The 22,373-nt window shown below is 40.5% G+C and overlaps 1 protein-coding gene across 34 annotated transcripts in view; it reads right to left on the bottom strand.

The window, feature by feature from the left end:
• The window catches only part of Mef2c (myocyte enhancer factor 2C), a 162,328-nt gene that overhangs the window by 13,079 nt on the left and 126,876 nt on the right, over positions 1-22,373 (bottom strand). For all 34 annotated transcript variants that reach the window (XM_087180971.1, XM_087180975.1, XM_021255751.2 and 31 more), the window contains 3 exons: positions 18,389-18,575; positions 16,392-16,439; positions 262-434 (listed from right to left, as the gene is read on the bottom strand). In XM_087180971.1, coding sequence (XP_087037097.1) covers positions 262-434; positions 16,392-16,439; positions 18,389-18,575 — 408 coding nt within the window. The remainder of the gene's footprint in view (positions 1-261; positions 435-16,391; positions 16,440-18,388; positions 18,576-22,373) is intronic.

Below are 22,373 nucleotides of genomic sequence, written 5' to 3'. Positions count from 1 at the left end.
TGACTATAAATGGGGAGCTCTAAAAAAATGTTTTCCTTGTTCCAGAACATCAGTGCTAAGATTTTTTTTTTAATTTGGAAAAGGAAAATGCAAACCTGTTACAAGAATTAATAGCTACAAACACCCAAGGCTTCATCAGTAGCATTAATAACACTACCAGTTGATGGTGATATGTAATTCATAAAGTTAGATAAATACCAAAATAGCAAAACATGCTCAAAACATTATTAACATTTATGTAAAATGTGGTGTTGCCTTTACCACGGATGGCATCGTGTTCTTGCTGCCAGGTGGGATGAGAACTCGGAGATCTGGTTTACGATTATTCATTCCTAAATTCATGGGGGGAGGAGATTTTGCTTGCATATTCTTGTTCAAATTACCAGGTGAGACCAGCAGACCTGGTGAGTTTCGAGGATTGCCATACCCGTTCCCTGTGAACACAAAACAGCAACAGCCCTTAGGAAGAAATCTAGACACAAAGCATCTTTTTAAGGACAATACTCCATGAGAAAAAAAATAAAAGCCTAAGGATTGGACATCAGAAAATTACAGGACAGCTCATTTACCCTCCAGGGGAAGAGTAACCTAGTTAATTACTTAATATTCTTCTGCAAAGAAGATTAAAAACTTTTAAAGAGAAGTAATATACACCAATGTGCTCAGAAACTGGCATATACTCTTTTCTCACTTAAAATATTTCAGAAAAAAGTCAGAGCGTTTTTCAGGGTCTAAGGGAAGTACAGACTCGGCCTTGCACTTTGATGGATGAGTTTGGCGTGGGCCGGGCTGGCATGAATCACTCCTTCGGTTCCTCGGCCTGGGTTTATTTTGTGTCTGATCGTCCTTAGATGGAGAGCGGGCACACCAGTAAGACTCATTTCTAGGACATGCAGGAGGAGGATGGCTGCTCCCACCTTCTGCTGCTGGGTTCCTGACTTCTCAGGGTGAATTCTCCAATGGCTTTCTGGGGTCAGCTCTGTCCTCACTAAGTTCAAGGTCTAACCCCAAGCCTGGAGGGATTTCCTGCTCACACAGATCTTCAAAAAGCAGCACCCTTTCTCAGGAGCTGAGACTGGAGCTTCCAAGAAAGCGAAGCTTCACAAGGGCACAGGAAGAGCCACGAAATGGCATGATCCAAACGGCTCTCTTAGGACTCCTGTATTCAGCCCCAACTAACAGAAAAACAGATGTCCCAAGGTCTCCAGTTTTCATATTTCAAAATATCCTGCTCCACAACAGGAAGAGCTGTGGCGTTTGGTTGGAAACACAGCCTGAGGGGCAATGACAGGGGACTCGGAAAGTCATCCCCAGGGCTCTGCCTGGGGGAGAGGAGACATTGACCTCCATTCGACGGTGCTTGCTGGACAACCGCTCACCTCTTTTCTAGACTCTCTACAGGAGACAGTTAAGCCCTCACTGCTACTGTCACTGGTATGGTCATCACAACACAGTGTCCACTGCCCCTTAGTGGAGGACTCTGTGCTGTATCTCAAGGGCTGAGATCTCGATGTGCAGCTCCACTTCCTACAACAGAGATGCGGGACTGACAGGGACAGCAAAGGATGAGGGCCCACAGAGTCCTCCACAGTAACTGCTCCTCAGTTCCCAGGAGAGAAGAGATTATCCAATAAACAGTCAGAGGAAACCAAGGAATCCATCCGTGTGGGTCTCCTGAAAGAGGCCAGACAGGAAGATATGCTGAACTGGGGATTGGCGGCTGGGAATGGGCTCGGGGGATTTACAGAGCGTAGTTGGGGACACTGCAAGGAACTGTTTAGAAGAAAAGCCCAGAAAAGAGGAGAAAGAAAAAGCCAGGCTGAGGAACTGAAGGAGTGATTCATGCTAGCCCGGCCCACACCAAACTCATCCGTCAAAGTGCAAGGCCAAGTCTGTGCTTCCCTTAGACCCCAAAAAGGACCTGTTCAGGAGCAAAGCCTATTTATGTGGCAGAAATGCAGACCCAGCAAGACTTCGGAGCACAGGTGTCTAGGGTACAGCCCGAGTGTCGAAGGGCTGAGAGATCCACTAGCCCTGGGTGCCCTGGGATCAGGGAGAGCTGCTGGTGCACCCAAATGGCCGGAGACCGAAGCACAAGCACACTGCAGGAGAAATTCATGGGGACCATTTTTTGAATTAAAATATGTTAAAGGCACAGTGTATGAAGCATATTTGTTTTTCATATCTAATTCATTTACCTGTTTCATTGCATGCATGAAGAAACAGGCCGAATATATAACAAATAATAAAGATTAAATCTGTCAACTGGACTATGGATAAAACTTTCCAAGTTACTAGAGGAAAAATAAAAATAAACACCCCCCAAACACGGTGAGCACACAGTTCTTGTTTAAGAAATGTTCACTGAATTTGAATATAAATTACTCTTCTGTTATATTACTTAAGGAAAATTAAATACCGTACATCCAGCTGTACATGTCAAAAGGCAAATCATCTGTTACAGTGAATTCAGACACTGTTTGGTGGCAAAAGCCACTCTATGAAACAATACCTTTACCTTTTTTCCCCAGGAGAAGTATAAACTATGAATATGTTCACTAAGAAAATGTTTGATAAACTGGCTCAAGTTTTTTATTGAAACTGCTCAGAGTTTTTTACTTAACTGAATCATTATTGTGCTCTGTTAGGGTCTTAGTTGGAATGAATAGATTGTACTGGAGAAAAAGGGAATAAGAAGACTGAGATGAAATTTTCCCTACACACTCCTAGCAGTTCAGAAGATCACAATGAAGATGTGTCCCTTACGCTCTAAGCTTCTGTGAGACTTGGTTTAAATAAACAATCAAATGGAAAATTAGCTACGTAATTTCAAAAGAAGAAGAAAAAAAAGTCAGTTAAACAGTGCAGTGAAGCCTGAATAGATCAGAAGAAACTAAAGCCCCAGCTCAGTAGATGCCGATACTGGTTTTGCATGGAGCAGTTATTTTGTCCTGTAATATGACAAGCACAGGGCCAGGGCATGAAAATGGAAATGCTTCATGGAGCCGCTGAGAAAAGTTATTTTTAAAAAAACCAAAAACACTTTCTCCAGTGAACTCTTAGAAATTCCAACAAAGCTTGGGTCTTTCTGCCCTCATTTTACACAATGATTTGGGACGGCATGGAGAAAAGAAAAGAAAGCACACATTGTAGCTCTTCACCCAATAAACACCTCAAACTAAGAAAATGGACATAAAAAGCATTCTGCTTTTTTCTTTGAATATTTCCCATTAGCTAAAACCATGCCACCGTAGAAGATTAGTCACATATTTTAAGGTGTTTACGTATTGAATGTAAAATATTTTGAACCCAGGATGACACTTCTTAAACTCATATTTTTAGAGTATAAAGTTATTTTTAAGAACAAATAAATTCTGCTTTTTTTACGGGTGAATTTCTGCTGTTTTTAGCAGATTGTGGCAGCTAGCATTTTGGAGCCGTATAATAACCATTTCTGTTTCCAGCCACCAAATTGTTATTCTTTTGGCATAATATAGATTCAGGAATGTGAGACTGTGGATCCCAAACCAGTGATACAGAAACCTATCATTTGGAAATCAATGATGAATACATGCGTGTGGTTTACTGCTAAGAAGAGCCTGCATTTAAGCCGGCTGGGCAGCGGCAGCCTGCCTCCTCCTCACTCAGAACACTGCGGGCTGAGGGAAGCTGTGGTCCCACCTTAAGATCAATCCACCAGAGACAATGGTCTCATTTAGATTCAGGGGTCGGGAGGTGCCAAACAGCGCCTCTCAGCAACCTTCTAATATACAGCTTCACCCCTTCTTCATGCTCTGCTTTAAAATCACCCTCCGCCTGGACAATTATCAGTTTTGACGTGACTGTATGAAAATATCGCATTCCTTGGACACGTAAAAGCATAAAAATTCTAAAGGAGTGAATGGATTTCCTGATTACAGATTATTTTAAAAATGGAGGCACAGACCAATTTTAGAGTCCGAGGAAGCTTTTGTAAGTTTCAGTCAATAATATTGTTTTTATATAAAATAAAACAACATAAGCATTCACAATGTAACTTCCATAGAGGATAATGGAATCAACCCCTGCTGGTTACAAGTTGGTAAACATTAAGATTCGTATAAATATGAGGGACTTGAAATATAGTGTTAGGAGAAAAAAGTTTTTTCTCCCCCAGTTAATTTGCAAACACTTGCCTTTTCCTTCTTGTTTTATTGACTCCTATTTTAAGAAGCTGTAAATTCAAAGAACTTATTCCTGGCTGAATGTATTATGAAGAAGGCATTTGGCCTTCTCTCCTGGAGCTCAGCTGAGCATGGAGCTCTTTTGGAGCCCACAATTCTGAAACTTTCTTTTTTTTGGGTGTTTAGGAATTCTGGGGCTGTTCCCTTGCTCACCCCCCACTCCCACCCCAAGACTTTGCATTGCAAACACAATCACATAAAACAAATAAGCACAACTGAAAGTAGTCCTGATGGACCTCAGCTAATTCCTTCCTTGGGACATTCTTTCCTTTAATCTCCCTGGTGGCCAACTTTGACCATTTCGTCCTCTTCCTTCATCTCCAAATTCAATGAGATACCAAATCTTGTTCATTTTTCCTTCAAAAGTGCTCTCATCCTCATTTACATTTACATCCCCAGATGACTCTTCACCAGGGGAAGCGCACTCGTTACTGCTACAGGCAAACATTTGGGGATGCGTGTGGCATTCACCGGCTCACCTCAGGAAATCTTTCTGAACTCCCACTTCCGCTGCGTGCCTTTTTCATATACCCTTGTTGGTCAGTGCTCCATCTGTCCCTCCGGGCCCTCTAAAGTTTAGCAGTGATACCAATCTAATCTAATCGACAGTGGCTACAGCCAGGGTTGCACTCCTCTGAACAGGCCCACATCTTTGCTCTGGCAGTTCAATAACTAGTAGTGTTCACTTTCCGCTTTAATTCAAATTCACTTTTAAGGATCAGTTACAGTCCCAACTCTTTTATCATGCCTTTCAGACCACTTTAGCCTACACTTACCTCACTCTCCTCTGAATCCCGCTGCAATTAAAGGGAGTGATAACACAAACTGGTAGATTTTAGATGTTTCATGGGCCTAAGAAACATACACAGGATATACTAGGAAAATTAGGGATTATTCAGCAGTGGCACTTTTCAGTTAAGTTACTGAGGAAAGAGGAGGTGAGAATTGAAAATGCAACGAATAATTTGTTAAATTCAAATCTGGAGGGTCTCTTTATAATACTTGTGAATTTTTTTTCTAATTTAGATGAGAAATGCATATTGGCCAAGCACACCATTGAGACAAGCTGCTTATTAACCATATGAAAATGCTGAAACCAGGCAAGTGCCCATACACTAAATTTGTCCATAGAGTTAACTGAACCTCCTCTTTTTCTGTCACACCTGCCAATCACGTCACAGCACAACCTGCAAGCGGTAGTATCAAGTAAGGCAGAAATTTTCCCTAAAGAAAATGAAGACGTTAAGAAGACACTCATCTCTTCTTCCACACAACAGAGGTTTATCGTCACTGAACGTCTTGAGACAACATGATAACAAAAACACTTTACTCATAAAGAACTTTTCATCAAAGAACGAGCAGCACAGTATCTTAGGGAAAAGAATGGCACGATGCGGGAAATGAAGAGGGGAAAGAATTTTATCAGACGGTTCAGAAAGACACTTGTTCTGGAGAAGGGGCGCAGGATGGGGAGGTAGCTATCTCATTTGTATCCAAGAAGGAAGAGCATACTGTGAAGCCGGAGCCCCCGGTGTTTTAGAGAACTGTCTTCAGAAGCTGGGAAAGTCGGCGAGACCAACCTCAATCTTTCCGAACATGCTCACTTTATAATGGGGACTTCATACTGAATTTTAAAGACACTACACGACAGAGATGAGCAGCCAACAGTAGCTTCTGAGTGATTAGCTTTGTTGACACTGCATTAGGAAAATAGCAACAGTGGCAGCAGCAACCAGTTACTTAGATCACACCTAATAAGGGACTCAGGGGAGTGAGGTCTGAATGGGGCAGCAGGGATGGGAAGGTTGGGGACAAAAGAAGCTAAAGCAGAAAAATTTAGACGTTAATCGTGATGTCTCCCGCCCTTGGGAACCTTAGTCTTTTCAACATAAGTAATTACTTCCTCAGGTGAGAAAAATATAAAAGTAAACTGAAAGAGAGGATCAGAAACCCATCTGAGGTAGCCACTCTCAACAGGATCAAACAACGGTCTCACCAACAGGGGGCACTGGAGAGCATTATTTGCTGATGATATTCACAGCATCACCCATGCAGATTAACTGCCTCAGACAGTAGGAGTCACCTGCTCATGGCTATGTAATTGTTTGATATCATACATGGGTATAAAAGACCTTCAACCTTCACAAGGATAAAGTCAGACAGTAAAAGCATCACGGTGGTACAAATGAAAAAACTGAAGAGCGGAGCAGTCCAGGAATTTGCTCACTGTCAAAGAGCCAGTAATGGGTGGAGTTTCCCGTGAATCCACGCACAGGTCCACGCACTGAAGTCCACTGCCTTGGGCAGTGAAAGCTGATGATGCTCTGATATTCTAAACGTTTGTCTATCTTGTCTTTCTTTAAAATGATGGCATGACCAAGGAAGAGAAGACATAAACTGTGACCCAGGGACAGAAAATTCAAAGGTTCTGCTAAGCCAGAGGCAATTTCGAGGTAGAAGGTACACAGCAGGTCAACTCGGGCACCGGACGGGGACTGGGGCTGGGCGTCACTCAGCACCAGAGAACTTGGCCAGTGTGAGCGAGGCCTGGGTTCAATCCCCGGAAGTCACCCTGGCTCAGTGGACACTGAATTTACAGAAAGAGGTCTGGAACAATGCTGTGCCAAACCATATTTCTTGTCTCCCTCCGAATAAATATTTGCAAATAAATATTTTAAGTAAATAGGAAATATTGAGGTTAGCTACATTCAACAGCAGACCAACTATTTAACTTTGGTGCACTATTTAGAGTGGAAAACTAAATATAATTTTGAGAATAGATTTTGTAAAATTTTAGTCAATAATCTTGTCATGACGAGGAGAGTCGGAGAGTAAAGATGATTATTTTCTTACTGTCAGTTAAAGAGACCACTTTTATCAGAAACACCCAACATCTGGTGTTTTGGGATAACTCTATTTGACGTTATCTGGAAAACAACTTCTAATATTTAGGTGTATGAAAAGCTTTGTATAGTAATTTGTTAATGGTATTTGAAGCGAACTGCCACAAGAGAACACTAAGATGGGCCCCTAGCTGGACCTTTCACGTACTGATTTGCTGATTTTACTTTAGCAAAGTGTTTTACCCACGCGCGTGCATGTGGGCTGCTGACTGAATTCAAGAACAATTGTGAAAATATTTAAAATATACTATTTGGGTAAATAGGGGATTCACATACATAATAATGCTCATCACTAGCAATTAATTTTAACTTCTCAGAAGTTTCAAGATTGCAAATCTCTAATATCTGGATGCTATCTGGCGTCTCAAATGAACACATCTCACAGAAAATGACTTCAAATTGTGTATCGTAAACTTGCTCATGCAAGCCCTGCTCTTTTGAAAATGACACTCGTATACATTTTTGGTGGAGAAATATGAACCTCCGGACTGCACTCCTATATTTAATGTCTTGGATGCCTGGAACTCGGCGAAGAACACTAGAATCTAAGTTATACAGCTGTTGTGAATCACAATCAAATCTTTTTTATTTTAAGGGAAAGGGCAGATCATTTTCATGGGACGGCTCTAACAGAAGAGGCAACCACAAAACACAGTGGGTCAGAAATCTGGGAACGATGAAAATTTCAACATGCCTAATGCAGAATAAAGGCAGATCAGATCTCTGATTCTTATCCTGTGAAAGACTCCTGATGATATATTCTTACACACCAAATCAAGTTTCTACTGTTCTGGACGTTTCTTAGGGAAAATAAATATACTAATGCACAATGATAGACTGAAGAGATTCCGGTGGGAGAGCAGTGTCTTCTGTAGAATACTCTTAGAGAAATATCCCAAGGTACACCAAATCCTGGACTGTTCTTGGCTGGACCAGATCAGGGGCAGCAGGCATTCTAAGAAGAGATTCGTCTCTTCGGCTTGGCCATGTCATCCGAGGAGGGACCAGAGCATCACAGATTTCATGTGCAGTCAGCCTGGCCTTGATGTTTGTTGGAGTGCATTTGAATCAGTGATCTTTTGCACGATTAGTAGTGTATGTGTAATTAGATACTGAGCTGTGAACACACAGTGCATAGGATAAGCTCAAGGTAGTAAAACAGAAGCAAAGGATTTTTCCTTCTTACTAAGATTTTTTCCCCAAGGATTGAGAATTCAGGTCCTAAAGTGAGTTTGTCTTGGCAAACTGCTTTCTCATGTACCCTAAGGCATTACCACCCAACTTCTGGCAAGTGAGGAGACTGAGCCTCAGGAGCTTCTGGGTCAAGACTGAGGTCATCCCATTAGCAGGGGAGAGAGGTTGACAGAAGTGACGCAGGGTTCCGCTGCTGCATCACTGCAAGAGCCAGATGTTTGAGAACAAACGTTTCTGTCTCCCGCTCTGGAAAAGGCTCCATTTGTTAATAAGATGAGGACAATCTGATGTTTCCAGTGCCTGAAGGTCCTCGAAAGTGTCCTCCTGCTTCAAGTGCTGGTGTACTTAAGGGATAGTTTTAAACAGCAGCACCAAAATGATATTGAACCTTACTATCTTTAAAAAATCCCACTGAACAATGAATGATAGATTTATGACTCATTTAATTGTTCACGTCTTGTGATACTGGGCCTGTCTCTTTGCTAAAAATGAGGGGGTGTCTTCATTATTGACACAATCGCTCACTCTTTCAGTCACTTTATAAACAAAAATATTGAGACAGTATAAATTAGAGAGAATATGACAGAAGAGAAAGAATAATTACTTGTGGTTTGAACATTTATACAACTGCTTCAAACATATCAGAAGTTCAGAGTGTTGAAAGTGAAATGTACTGCCCTGTGCAGCTGCTATGTTTTTCCCAGGATTTTTTTTTTTTTAAGGCTCTCACTATGTAGTTCAGGCTGGTCTTGAACTTGTGGTGCTCCTCCTGCCTCAGCCTCCTGAGTGCAGGGATTACAGGTGTGCACCACCACACCCAGCTTGCCCCTGACTTATTAATATGCCCACTTTCTCCTCTAGGAGAGGAGTCACGTCTTTACTTCTTTGACACCTACTACTGTGCTAGTAGTGTGTTTGCTGTATATTTCATAAATATATTAAGTTCACTGTACATGTATGTGTTCTCTGTACATTAAATGTTAACATTACTGAGGCTGCATCAAACTAAACCAAGTTTGCCTAGAAAATCAAGACATAGATAATTGCAAACTAACAACAGCTAACATTACTTACTCTGGGGCAGATACTGTATTGGATGTTTTGTATTCATTATCTCATTTAATTCTAACAATCCTGCGAAAGGAATTTTCATGAACTTTTCCATGAACTAATGCCATCCCTAAAATAACTAGTATACCATGCACTTGCCTTGCTTATTTTATTATTCTGAGTGTCACTGGAATATTTTCCTACATTGATTTCCCAAAGCAAGGAGCAAAAATTTTTGATCTTAAGATTTTCACCATGTTGCTTAATATTAGTGCTAACTAAAGATTCCTTCCCATGATTCTATACACATTGAAGTTACCATGCTTGAATATATAAAGTAACCATGGACTTGGATTTCCTTTTACTGTTATAATAACCTGTATTAGTATAGCAGCCAATACAACACATTCAGTTTACCAGAGTAGTAGGTGGTGAATGCATGTTAAGTCTAGAAATTGTGAAAAGAGGGCACAGTGTCTCACGAAACAGTTCTCTTAAATCCTGCATTCAGTTAAGATGACTGAAATAAACCGGCTGATTACTTCTCAGCCCATGGACGCATCTGTAGATCACACAGGGAAACTGTCGCTCTTTGTAACAAGGCTTTGGTACAATGTAGTTAGTTTTCTTTAGTCTGAAGTAGCTAATGATCTTCCAAATATGAGAGTGTATCATTATGTACTCTGTGAATTGAAATTCAACTGAAATACACTGTAAGTCTAACTACAAAATTTGAGCAATTGGTGAAAGTTTATCTAAAAACAGCAAATTATACTCTTGGCTGACAGCCTTGAAGCCTCAAGTGAGAAAGTCCCTGGTAGGTACAAAATTGATTTTCAAAAGAGGGGCTTTTTAACCACATCCCCCCTTCAGCATCTGCTGTCTACTTACGTGCAATTTCACATTACTGATGATTACAAGAAAAGCTTTATTTTCCTGTTATCTCCAAATAAAATTTTATAGTGATGCCAAAAAATAAAGAGGAGAGAATCCAATAACATACAAGGGGAAAATGGTTGGTTTTTTTTGAGAAAAAGACAAATTTTATGTAAAACTAACATTTTGAGAATATGAACTGCTTGAATTAAATATTTAAAGTGACTCAATTTTTATTATCCGTCCTATTGTTATAGTAAATCAATGTGATATGAGTGAAGAGAGTGATTTTTACATTGCTTTACTGAATATAATTGGTAAAAAGGTGATAAGCAAATTACAGCTCGGAAGCTGGGCTTGGTGACACACGTCTGTAGTTCCAGTTGCTCAGGAGGCTGACGTGGGAGCACAACTTGAATGCACGAGGTACAGATTAGCCTGGGTAGCACAATGAGACCCCGTGGTTGAAGAAACAAACAAAAATATGTAGTTTGGCAAGTCAGAAATTATGATAAGCAACAGGGTCTACAAGGTGGTCGTATACTCTCTAGGAAGTTGTAATTTGAACATTTCTTTTTCCCCGTGAAAAATCAAAGTCCATAGGAATTAAATCAAAACTGAAGAGTCGAAGGAAGATTCCACAACATCTGCCCAGAAAATGTGAACCTGCGACATTTCCCCGTCGTCTTTTGACTTGTCTTTCCCACAGGACATCGGCCCCTGGGGACTGGGGTGGGGCTGTTTTATCTGTCATTTGCTGGGTCTTGCAGAAGGGAAGGGGACACAGGTTCCCTCTGGCAGGGCTGTGTGTCACATGCTGCTGATCGTCCAACTATAGGAGCATTTCTTTTTCTTTCTTTTTTTTTTTTTTTTTGGTACCAGGGATCGAACTTGGGTCCTTGAGCTTGCACAGCAGGCGATGAAACCACTGAGCTAAATCCCTGGCCCGAGCATTTCTTTTTTAAAATAAATCTTAATAATCTTGATGTGAATTAAAATTATTATGTAATTCATGGGCAATAATAAAAAAGCAATAACAATGGATGTCTTGGTTGATTTCTCAAGGTAAAATTTTGAATGAATTTAGTGTTTTTATTTTCAGAATGATTCATACTAATAGAATAATACTTTCAAAACATTACCCAACTATTAACATAATTTTGGTCCTATTTGCTGCTTAATAACATTTTTAAAAGTAATATAAATTATATCTTCATGCTAACAATTTGTTTCTTTATTTGAGAGAAATTAAACAGTGTTCTCCCTTTCTGGAGTGTTGCAGTTTGAATTTTTGTTTTTGTAGGCAACAAAAATACAGACCTGTTAAAGCTAATCTTTTTAGGCTGAATTTTTAACTCCTTCATCAATATTTTAAATCACTGAGTAGGAAACACAGTGAATTTTTCTAGCTGATAAGAAAATCAGCCCAGAAATATTTGATGAGTGTTCTCAAAAAAATACTTGCAAAACAATGGCACCAGCACAGAAAAATTAAGCATTGTATAATTATTTCTCTTTCCATTTTGTTCTATGTTATAATATGCCAAATCTTTCTTTTTCAATGTTGGATAAATTACCAAAAAAAGCATGTAAAGTTTTTTGATTATGCGATCATAAAACACTGCACGCAAATGGATTGTGAACGGATTTGTGTCTTAGTCCTCTTATGAGCACTAAGTTCCGGGTGCTAGTAAGTTATATGTGAGGCTCTGGTAGGTGGGGGTCCCTAGAGCCTGGAAATCAGGACATTCACTTGCTGCTCACTGTTTCTCCTCGGCAGTGCCTGCCACCACCAAGTCTCCACTATTTAGCTGGTATAAATTAAGCATTCCAGAAATGACAATGCTTGACAACCAAAAGTGTAAAATAGTAAACAATTAACAATCAAAATAAAGAAACAGCTGTTACTTTCATTTTATATAAAATTATATCTAATTTACAATAAATGCCAATTAAAATTATTAACCAATATACATAAATCTCCTTTGCCTCGTTGTCAAATATCTATGTAGATTGTAAAATTCTTTAAGGTTTTGGAAGGGATTCTTAAAGGTTTTCCCTTTTTTTCTTTTTTAAATCTCAGTCATGAATCAGTAAATCCTTGAGCACACTGTTACATTCTACTCAGTAAAGGTAACTGTATCATCAGAGTGAAGTGAGAAGGTATTAGTAGGGTTAGCAGCGTTGCTGTGCTAATGGTTATCTCCATTAAATCTAATGATCACAAAAAACTCAATGGGACTTGATCTTACAATCATCAATAATCACTCAGATTAGCATGTTAAAAGCTCTAATGTACAGAGATATGACAAAATGTAATTTTAAAAGCAGTGACTTCTCATTTGGTTGTTGAGAGGAAAGGATTAAGTAGTGGATGAATACCTGTCAACTGACACCTAGAAATGTCACTGTTACTCATGCATTATAATGACTTGCTGAATATACCCCTTATACCAGGAGAATAGCCCATCTTGCTACTTCTTTATTACCATTTTCCTTCATCTTTGAAATTATTGCAACTTAAGTGATAGGAGGTTCATTTTTAAAAGGTGATTTGTGATGGTCTGAGATACCAACCAACCCACATTTCACTTATGGCTGTATATCAGCTCTCTAGGTTTTCTGCTACATTAGAGAAGTTACTAAAACCTTGCTTTACTGATTAATGGTGCTCTGCCATTTAATCAAGTAGTTAGACCTTCACTGCCTACAGTAGAAGAGAATGCATTATTTTTGTCAATTCCATATGAAGGGTATATCTTTTTGCATTTAAAATTACATGATTTCCTTGAACTGTTTTTCTCACTTTACATCAACACTAATAAAATGTTATCCCACAAGATCAGTGCTTTTTTCAGCTAACAAAGATTTACTGAGAGTCTGCTCTATGCTAACTCTTATGCATGGAGCTGAGAATTCAATAAGCTTCAGCTTGTCCCCGGGGAACTGTGCCCAGGACAGACTCACACACTCCATTACGGTGCCAGGGGACAGTTTAATGTCAGTTCGGGCTGCCAGGGGAGCACAGAGAGGGATGCAGGACTACCGGGAAGAGACAGGAGAGGATGTCCTGGGTGGCGAGATTGAATTCTAAGTGATGACAAACGGCCCTCAGCAGCACAAGGCAGGGGAAGAGAAACAGTGCAGAGTGGCCCTGACATCGGGTGAAAAATGCGTGGCAGTTATGAGCACAGACTGCCCGGGTTGCACCTTGGAAACCGACTTAACTCCCCACGCCTTGGTTTGCCCATCTGTAGAAAGAGCATCACGTGGACATCTACAAAGGATCGCCATGAAGATGCATGAGTAATTTTTATAAAACACATGGTAAGACAAGTTTAAAAGTTTGCTGTTCAGCCAGCGAGTGTATAGGGCTCTTCAAGGCAGAAGGAAAGGTGACCAGAGGGCACAGATGAGCCTGAGATCAGCTGGAGGCTGCTGCCAGATTGTGAAGATGAGACCAGTGACCTGCCATTAGTTTAAGGCTCTGAAAAGGACTCACCCGTCACGGGGAGGCTGCAGTCGGTTGCAGTGTGCAGCGGCAAGAGGACCCAGGAGGCTCTGGATGGCACCCCGGGGGCGTGGTATGGGCCTGAGCCAAGGCAGTGGGAGGGTGATGGAGAGAGGGCCCACAGGGGAGGCGCAGCTGGAAACTCGAGGGTGACGGGGCTAGGAGAGAGGTAGCTCTGGGCCTGATGGAAAGAGGCTACACTTTGTGACAGGGAAGGCAGAGAACAGACAGCGTACCTTGTTGGTCTTTTGGGGTTTATAGGCACATCGTAAGTGCTAAAAGTACTCCCTTCCCTCACGAGATCATCACTCTTTTACAAGTTGTGATGACTTGATTTTCAGAAACACTGTAAAGGCTTAACAGTATTTAATTCAACTGCAGAGTCCTGCCACTTGGCTGCAGAGTTTATGGCTCTATCTGATACCCTGAATTTCAATCAAGATATTCAAAATGTGGCAGTTCTCTTTTGGCCAGATAGCTTTGGTTTTCTGTTTTGGAAAATGAAGAGACATTCTGGCTGGCCTCGTTTTCCCCTGGTGTTATGTGACTCTCTGACATCAGCACGCTTATATTCAGCTTCAAACATGTGAACCGGCTGGCACGCGACAGAAGGGGGAACGGCTGAGCTCATGAGCAGGACGTGACAGCTCAGTGACGAGCAATGGCATCTGGACCAGGTGCCTCTTGGAACTGAGAAAAGGCTGCTTCTATTTCTAAAAAGTAGGCAAGTAATTTTTTCACAATTATATAGAAAATGCAAAAATACATACTCAGGGCTCTAAGATACAATCAAGCTGCTATTTATTATCATTAGGATGGTGCAATTGAGTGTCTTTGTTTCCTTCTATTTTTGAATTAGAAGAGTCCCATGCCTACAGAGGAGGCCCTCAGGTAGGGGCAGCATTTGTTTGACTCTTAAGATTTTGTTATTTTAATGATGCTATAGCCTGTATGCGTCAAACTTCCATGCTTACAGGGTTGTCTTCTCCATTCCTGGAGGACTATTACACTTAGCAGGCTGTCAGGGGGTTGACAATGACAGCAGAACTGAGCAACTAAACACTTCAGTTTCAATGTAGGATTCTAAAACATTCTAACCTGTTAAGCAGTAACAAGAGACCACTTCTATCAAAGCTGAGTAACCCATGGTCTTTACAACTTTACTTTCATCTTCACTACCGGCTGTTCATAGCATAGGAAGCAAACTGGTCCAGCAGTGAGGTATTAGATAAAACATTACAACATCTGAACAATTTTCTTTATGTTATGTATCGGTCTTTGTGACCACACAATTCTGAGTCCCGATCATTGGCTCTAACCATCGTGTTTCACAGAGATTTGAATCCTGGAATCCTTGGTCTGGATTTGATTTCATTCTCTAATTTTGAGGCTACAAACCACAAAGTATATTTTGAGGAGGAAAAATAAGCATTTCATAGAAAATATTGCCACTGAGTTTACTCACTAATTTGACTCTACCTGTTTTTCAAAAGATGTATAAAATAGGGAAGTAGGGGTGCTGGTCCTGTTTGCTAATGCACTGTGGGGCCTTAATACTTTTTCTTCATCATTCACTGACTTAGTGAAGAACCAACATCCAGAGGAGAGCAACACTACCCCCAAATGGACATATTCATAAAAATGTTTTTTTCTATGCCAATTTTTCTTTCTTATAATTAGCCAGTTATTATAGTTGACCCTGGCAAAATATTTTAATTAGGCTGTCCATAGATATTTCAATAAACTTGAATTTTTTTTACATTTCAAACATAACCTTGTGTCATTCATGCCTGCCTCCTACTATTTTAAATGTATAGCATGTTCCAGTTGCAGAAATTACCATGGTTACTTGTTATGCCAATAGTGAACTACAGTTGGCACCTAAAAGTATTATTCTATCTTGCTTCTGCATTAAAAATGACATCAACATCTGAATAACTGCAATATTATGAATTAATATGGAATCCTTGAAAAATGTTACTATGAGACAATTGGCCACAGGGTCAGAAGTTTTGGTTTTTTTTTTTTTGGTACTGGGGATTGAACTCAGGACCTTGAGCTTGCGAGGCAGGTGCCAGAACCACTGAGCTAAATCCCCAGCCCCAGGGTCAGAAGTTTTTAAGAGGTGAAACGTATTTCAGGGTTTGTGAGTGGGTTATAGTACACTGATGCTCTCTGAGACCTCATTTTAATGCTAGATGTGGTTAAATCATCAGAACTGTTGCATGTTCACAATCTTTCTCCTTCCTTTCATTTCTGTTCACTCCTCTAGAAGTGCACAGGACTTCAGTACTCCTTTGCGGGGGACGATTCATATTTAACGTGAAATGACAGAACACACACAGTGTGTGGCTTGCTAAAGGTACTCATGTCTAGGCATGGGATCTTGCATTAAGTTGATACGATTAGATCCCTCAATTCTCTGCTGCCCAGCTAAAGTTTTATTAAGGAAGGTTCCAGTTAATACATGGTTTGAAGTTATTATTTAACTACTCTAGCATCAAAAAGTGTTTTAGAAATTCCATCCCTGTCACAAACCTCTCCAGCTCACTTTTTCAAAAGACTTCCTTCCCGGAAGTCCCGGGCGGAACTCTGGCTGCTGATACCCACTGCAGTACACAGGGCTGTACTCACCCGCACTGGTGCCTGCACCGGATGTGAGGTCTCCACCCATCAGACCACCTGCGGAGTAGAGAGGGACATCAGAAGGAGGAAGGCTGAAGGCCCACAGAATAAAACACTCCACCTCTCGCAACCCCAGCATTGTGTCCTCTCCCGAGAGTCATCAACTTGTAAAGTACTACCTAAGTCAGATGGCTGACATTTGTTTTACTGTGACATGCTGTGTTCAAATGTTAAAAATACATTCAATCACTGACATTTTGCACAACCTTTTTTTTTCTTTTCCAGGAAAGATTACATTTTAAAAATCCAGTCTTTGAATAGTGTCTGCATTTTTATTATTTCTAAGTCTAGGTCTTTCCTAAACAGATGCTTCATAGAAAGTTAAAAAAAATAAAAGGTCTACTGGCGGTGTATGTTCTGATAACCACTTACCTTTAGATTTTGTACCATCAATTTTGTAGAATGCTAACTATAAGATTTTGATCATTTCCCAAATCTGCCCATATTCACTACTTGAATTTTACTTGCTGACACAGTGAACGAGTTTTCACTGCCACAAATTTAGACATATGCTTATTCATTGCTAATTTAAGAAAGTTCATTAAAATTTGGCAATGTTTATTTATGAGAGTTGGGATGTTTCAATAAGATGCTGAACATAATAATCACTCTTAGTTTTTAATGAAAGAAGATTTAGCCAAAAATAGTGGGAATATCATCTAGATTTTCTAATTGATTCTAACTAATACTTTCTCATTATTAGTTAGTTCAGGTGTTGGTATTAGAAGAAAATGTTCATTACACTTTAAGAAAATATTTATTATTCTGCATTAAATACTATTTTTGAAATAAAATATCAATTTTTAAAAATGAGCATGAGTTTATCAAGCAGGAAATTCAGCTGCATTTGAATATGATCCAAGAGAATATATACATTGAAAATTCATATGAAAAACTTAAAATAAATTTAAAAAAATAGAGAGAATGACACAATGAAGTTCTTTGTACACATTTCCCAGACTCAAGATTTATTAAGCCTTCTACAGGAAAAATTCTTCCATGAATAAACTACTTTTTATACAGTTTTGTGTGCCTAAGGTATATTAGAAATTTCCTATGGTGTGGGTTTCTTAAAAATAAAATGTGAATACATAATGGTGTACTGATTTAGAATACAATTATTTTTGATGCTACTTCTGGAAATATAAAGGAATATATAGTTACATTCAATGTACATTGAATTAGTTCCCATTGTGAGCCTGGCAAATCAAGAGGGCATTCTTCCCTCCAAGATTCTCTAAATACACTGAAGAAGCAGACACACATTCAACGCAGTGTATCACAATGTATTTAGCTTGATCTGAGTACTAAGTACGGTTGGACTTTTTCTGAGCAATAATTTTATTTTTCTAGTACAGTGTAAAGTGAACAGTAATAAAGGCCTGTTAGAAACGTAGAGATAGATTTGTGCCATGTGTACATGGGTTTATAATGTGCCCTTCATTTCTGAGTCAGCTTTGATTTTATTTCACACTTACAAAATTATGTTATCCTATTTCCCTTCCACCTTCAATCCTTTTGGGATAGGTTATTGTATAAATAAATAAGAATTGATCACAATAACAAATAACTAAATGGGACAAATGCTATCAGAGAACACAGGGGGAAAGGTGGTATTTGGTAGGAGGAAGAAGGAAAACAGCATTTTAAGAGCAGAAGCCAAAGTATGTAGAGAGGATATCTGTCATCTTGTTTGAAAAAGTATGTGGTTAAAACATAGCTACAGGAGGAGATAAGTTACAGTCTGAAAAGATTATGAAAGATTTTGAAACATATGCTAAAGGATTTAGGCTTTATTACAGAAAAGTCCTAACAGTGGGTGGATGTTAAGCAATGAAGGAAATTAAATTGGATACCAAATCTCATGGATAAAACAGCCTTGGCTTTGGCCAGAAAGGTTTCTCTCTTTCCCATGGTGCATAAGCAGCGTCCCCCCGGGTTCATACCTGTGTTGCCCGCACTCGGAGGCCGATGTGTGACGCCCGGAGACATACTGTTTCTCTGCAGAGACGGGTGGGCCAGAGGCAGAAGGTTGGGGTTCCCCAGTGAGCTCACAGGGTTGCTGTACACCAGACTGTTGTGGCTGGACACTGGGATGGAGACTGGCATCTCAAAGTTGGGAGGTGGAACAGCCTGCCAAAACAGGAAACCCGCCCCCAAAATATAGGTAAAAGAAAATTTCCAAATTTCAAACTGCTTGGTATGTAGAAGACCATTAAAAAGAGCTCTCAAAATGCTTGGATCATAAATTGATTTCTTTAATGGGCTTGGAACTCTTTCTTTGCAACTATTAGAAAGGTTTCACTTTTGTTTCAAACAAAGCCCCATTTCATCAGTCTCCATTGTCTCTGAATTCCATTCTATTAAGTAATAATTGTGCATTTGTGATATCTGAATCTGGTGCCAGAAATGACTGCAAGATCAAAGGTTCATGATTGTGATGACTTCACACTGAAAAAGGAGGATTAAAATGCAAACCAGATCCTTTGGCTTAATTGCTTATTGAAGCATATTTATGCAGAAGTTTAATGATACAAAATCATCTCCAGGCATGTGAATAGCACATATAGTTTAATTATTATTTTTAAAAGTCTGTCTCTTAAAAGTAACTTTAATGATAATAGGCATTTGAAGACACAGGTTCCAAAAGAGCACATATCATTCAATAACTCACATTTTAAAGTGATGGCTCAGAAAATATACTGCACTTCACATTTTGTATATATGTACTAACATAAAAGAAAGGCAAGATCTGTATCTCAAGTGAGATAGTTGGCCAATATTCAGTGAACTGAAACTGTGTGGATGTCTACAGTAATTCAGGTCCCTGTTAATGATTTCTGGGAGTATTATTTTGACAACTTAACCAAAACTATGTTTCTCCTTGTGCTAACTGGTTGTAAACACCTCTCTCCCCCTCTCCTTCTCCCTCTCTTTCTCTTCCCCCTAGCATTATAAATGAAAATACTGTCTGAATGTATTGACAGGAGACTCACAGTATCACAGCATACAGCATTTTAAATGTAAAACTACACACACACTCACAGGATTTTCATACCTTCAAGGCTTCTCAACCATGGTGAAAGTTCAAATGCCTGTGTACATATGGCTTAGTTGGTTTGATGTTGTTTTATTCTGTACTATTTTTCACACTTGATCTTACCCAAAAGGCTGAGAAGTGATTATTCTTCACCATTTTTTTGTTCTTTAGTTCTGACATCAACTACCTGTGACTGGCTGATTGGCTGGCCTGCATCTTTTATCATGTCATGTGGTTCCTCTGTATCTACACTGGTGATGATTCAAGTACTGTTCTGTTTATGTTTGGGCTCCTGTATTCTTCTTTTCCTATTTATCTTTTCTTCCATGTTCTGTAAATACTGGTACTGATAAGAGAAAATGTTTTCATCTTATATGTCTAGAAAGTGTGTGAGTGATATATTAATACAGACATTCTCTTCTAGGTCACTCATGGGAACAGGATAACAAAAGAATTTTTGGATGAGCACCATGACACAGTGGAGTATGTTTGTTAAGAAGACAAAGCATGACTGTATCTCCAAATTTCCTTACAAGAAAAGCTGGTGTACACTACCAAGTAAGTGTCCGTAGACTGGGTCCAGTACCATATTCTTCACTAAAGGTCTACTAAGAATGGCTGTTGCATATCTAGGTAAACATGGTGAAGCAATGTCTGGGTGTCCTCCGTGGGACCCTCCAAATGACTCTTCGTCCCCTTCACTCTGGGTGCAGGAGGACACCCCCAGACGGTACTAGCAGGCTCCTGACCTCTGCCTTCAGGTTGGCCAGTGGCACCAGCAGCAGCCCACATAGTCAAGAGGCGAGGTCAGGGACTTGCTTTTCTGCAGCTGCATCCCCCGTGCTGGGCTACAGCTGTGCTGGCAGAAACTGCATTCCTCCCACGAAGGCCAAGCGTCTTTCAGGTCACTGTCTCCTACAGGCACGGGTCTTGCTGTGCTCTGATAATTTCTCCCCCCCGCTTGTTTCTTTAGGCCTAAAGCTCACAGCAGCTTCTAGTTTGCAAGCCCCGGTATACTTCACTACTGTCTCAGACTTCCTTTTACTCTACCCATCTCTACACAACCCTTTTAATGAGCTCTTAACACGCTTTCTCCCGTTAGCCTTGTTGAGTTTGCTACCTGTGTTTTTGCCAGTACTCTGGGTCATAGCAGTAGTACTCTAGGCTGAGAAGACAGTACACTTCAGGCGTGGGAGCATTTTGGGAATCTGCTGTCTCTGAGTTTCACAATGATCGGGCGGCTCGACAACATCCTGCTTCTGGTACCATCATCTTCCACCCGGATCACTGCAGCCACGGCCTTCGAATTGTACCTGCCCCTGCCCTTGTTCTCTTTTTATTTTCAACCTAACAATCAGCCTACTGTTTTAAGAGCCTAAATCAGATGGTGCCACAGCTTTGCTCAAAACTCCAGGAGAGCTCTCATCTCATTCAGAGTAAAAACCCAACTTCTTCTGATGGCCCACGTGCCCCTGTAAGTTCTGGTTTTTACCAGCCTCCGTGTGATCTCATCTCTGTCACCCCGTCCCTTCCTTCCTTATTCTTGACTCACTGCCATGGTGACCTTCATCACTTCCTCTGAATCACTGCTCAGAACTGCGCCTTCTCAGGGAAGCCTGCCTTGACCACTCTCTTGGAAAGTAGCTTAGAATAAGCTTAAAAAGGACCACACTGAAAAGACATTTTCGAAAATCAGTAGGAACATCAGCCTTTCTATGGGAAATCTCAGTTGCAGCCCAGGCTGTGAAATAACTGCCCCTTAACCTGGGAGCATATTCAGTCTCCACAGTCTCCATCTCCTTATCTGAGGCACGGTGCATCCACAAAAAACAGACTGGGAGAATGCAAGGGATGTAGTAGCAGGCAAATGTGCCCGAGAACTTGGCATTATTCTTTTTCTTTTTGATTTTCAAAATTAGGAAACTTAAAAACATCTTATGCTTAAGAAGTTTTGTATAGAAAAGGAAAACCAAGAAATGGTTTAAAGTTCTACACTTGCAGAGATTTCAAGGCCAAGCCCCAAATTTTAAGAATACTCGTCAGGAAGGGAGAATGGGAGGGGATTAAATAAAATGCTGTAGGCAGGATTCACTGTATAATCTGCAGGGCCCAGCTCCAAATGAAAAGGGCTGGGCCTCTTGTTTGAAAAAAAATTAGGAATTTCAAGCCTGTGACAGAGGAGCCCTGAACCAAGCAAAGCCCAAGGACAGGGCGATGCTGGTGTCCTGGGTTGGACAGGCACACGTATCATAGTTCAAAAGCTTTTACTTGTCCCTCTCACCAAAGTGAATCATGGTCACTGGAGTATCCCATTGTAATCTGAAGAGTATTTTGACTCTTGTTCAGCACCAACTGTTTTCCCAAATTTACCACAAAGGAAAGTCCAGCACAAATCAAAAAATATGTTTTAATACAATATTTAGCTAACGGGGCCTCTTTTATTTAATGTGAATAACTGAATGGAATCACTCTCTTTCTTTTTTTTAGAATTTGCCACTCATGATCCCCTTAGACAGTGAACAACTACTACCAGGTGGTAGAACCCTAGCAGAGGAGAAAAGTCACACAGTTCCGATGCCTAGTGATTACCAACTACTGAGGTCTAAATTTCTTCACGGCTCCCAGACACCTGAAAGATCTGCTTGCTCACCCTTGCTCCAGCCTCAGTCCCTCTCCGGATCATTCCCTCTGCATCCCCAAAGGCCCGATACAGCCCATCACGAGCCTCCCAGCCTCGTTCATCTACTTCCCTCCCACTCCAGCTGGTTTCCTCTCCACGCTGCTCAGATTCCCGCCTCCTCTGTCCATTCCCTCCTCTCTTTTGAGGAGTTTTGCCATTTTCTCCCCACCAGACCTGTATGTTCAAACTTTGTCTTTTTCTCAAGCATTCC

This window comes from Heterocephalus glaber, unplaced genomic scaffold (assembly GCF_053883595.1).
Source record: "Heterocephalus glaber isolate CG9 unplaced genomic scaffold, H.glaber_assembly_v1.0 deba00001465, whole genome shotgun sequence".
NCBI classification, from domain to species: Eukaryota; Metazoa; Chordata; class Mammalia; order Rodentia; family Bathyergidae; genus Heterocephalus; species Heterocephalus glaber.
Note: the sequence above shows the minus strand (reverse complement) of the source record. Positions and strands in the feature narration are given on the sequence as shown.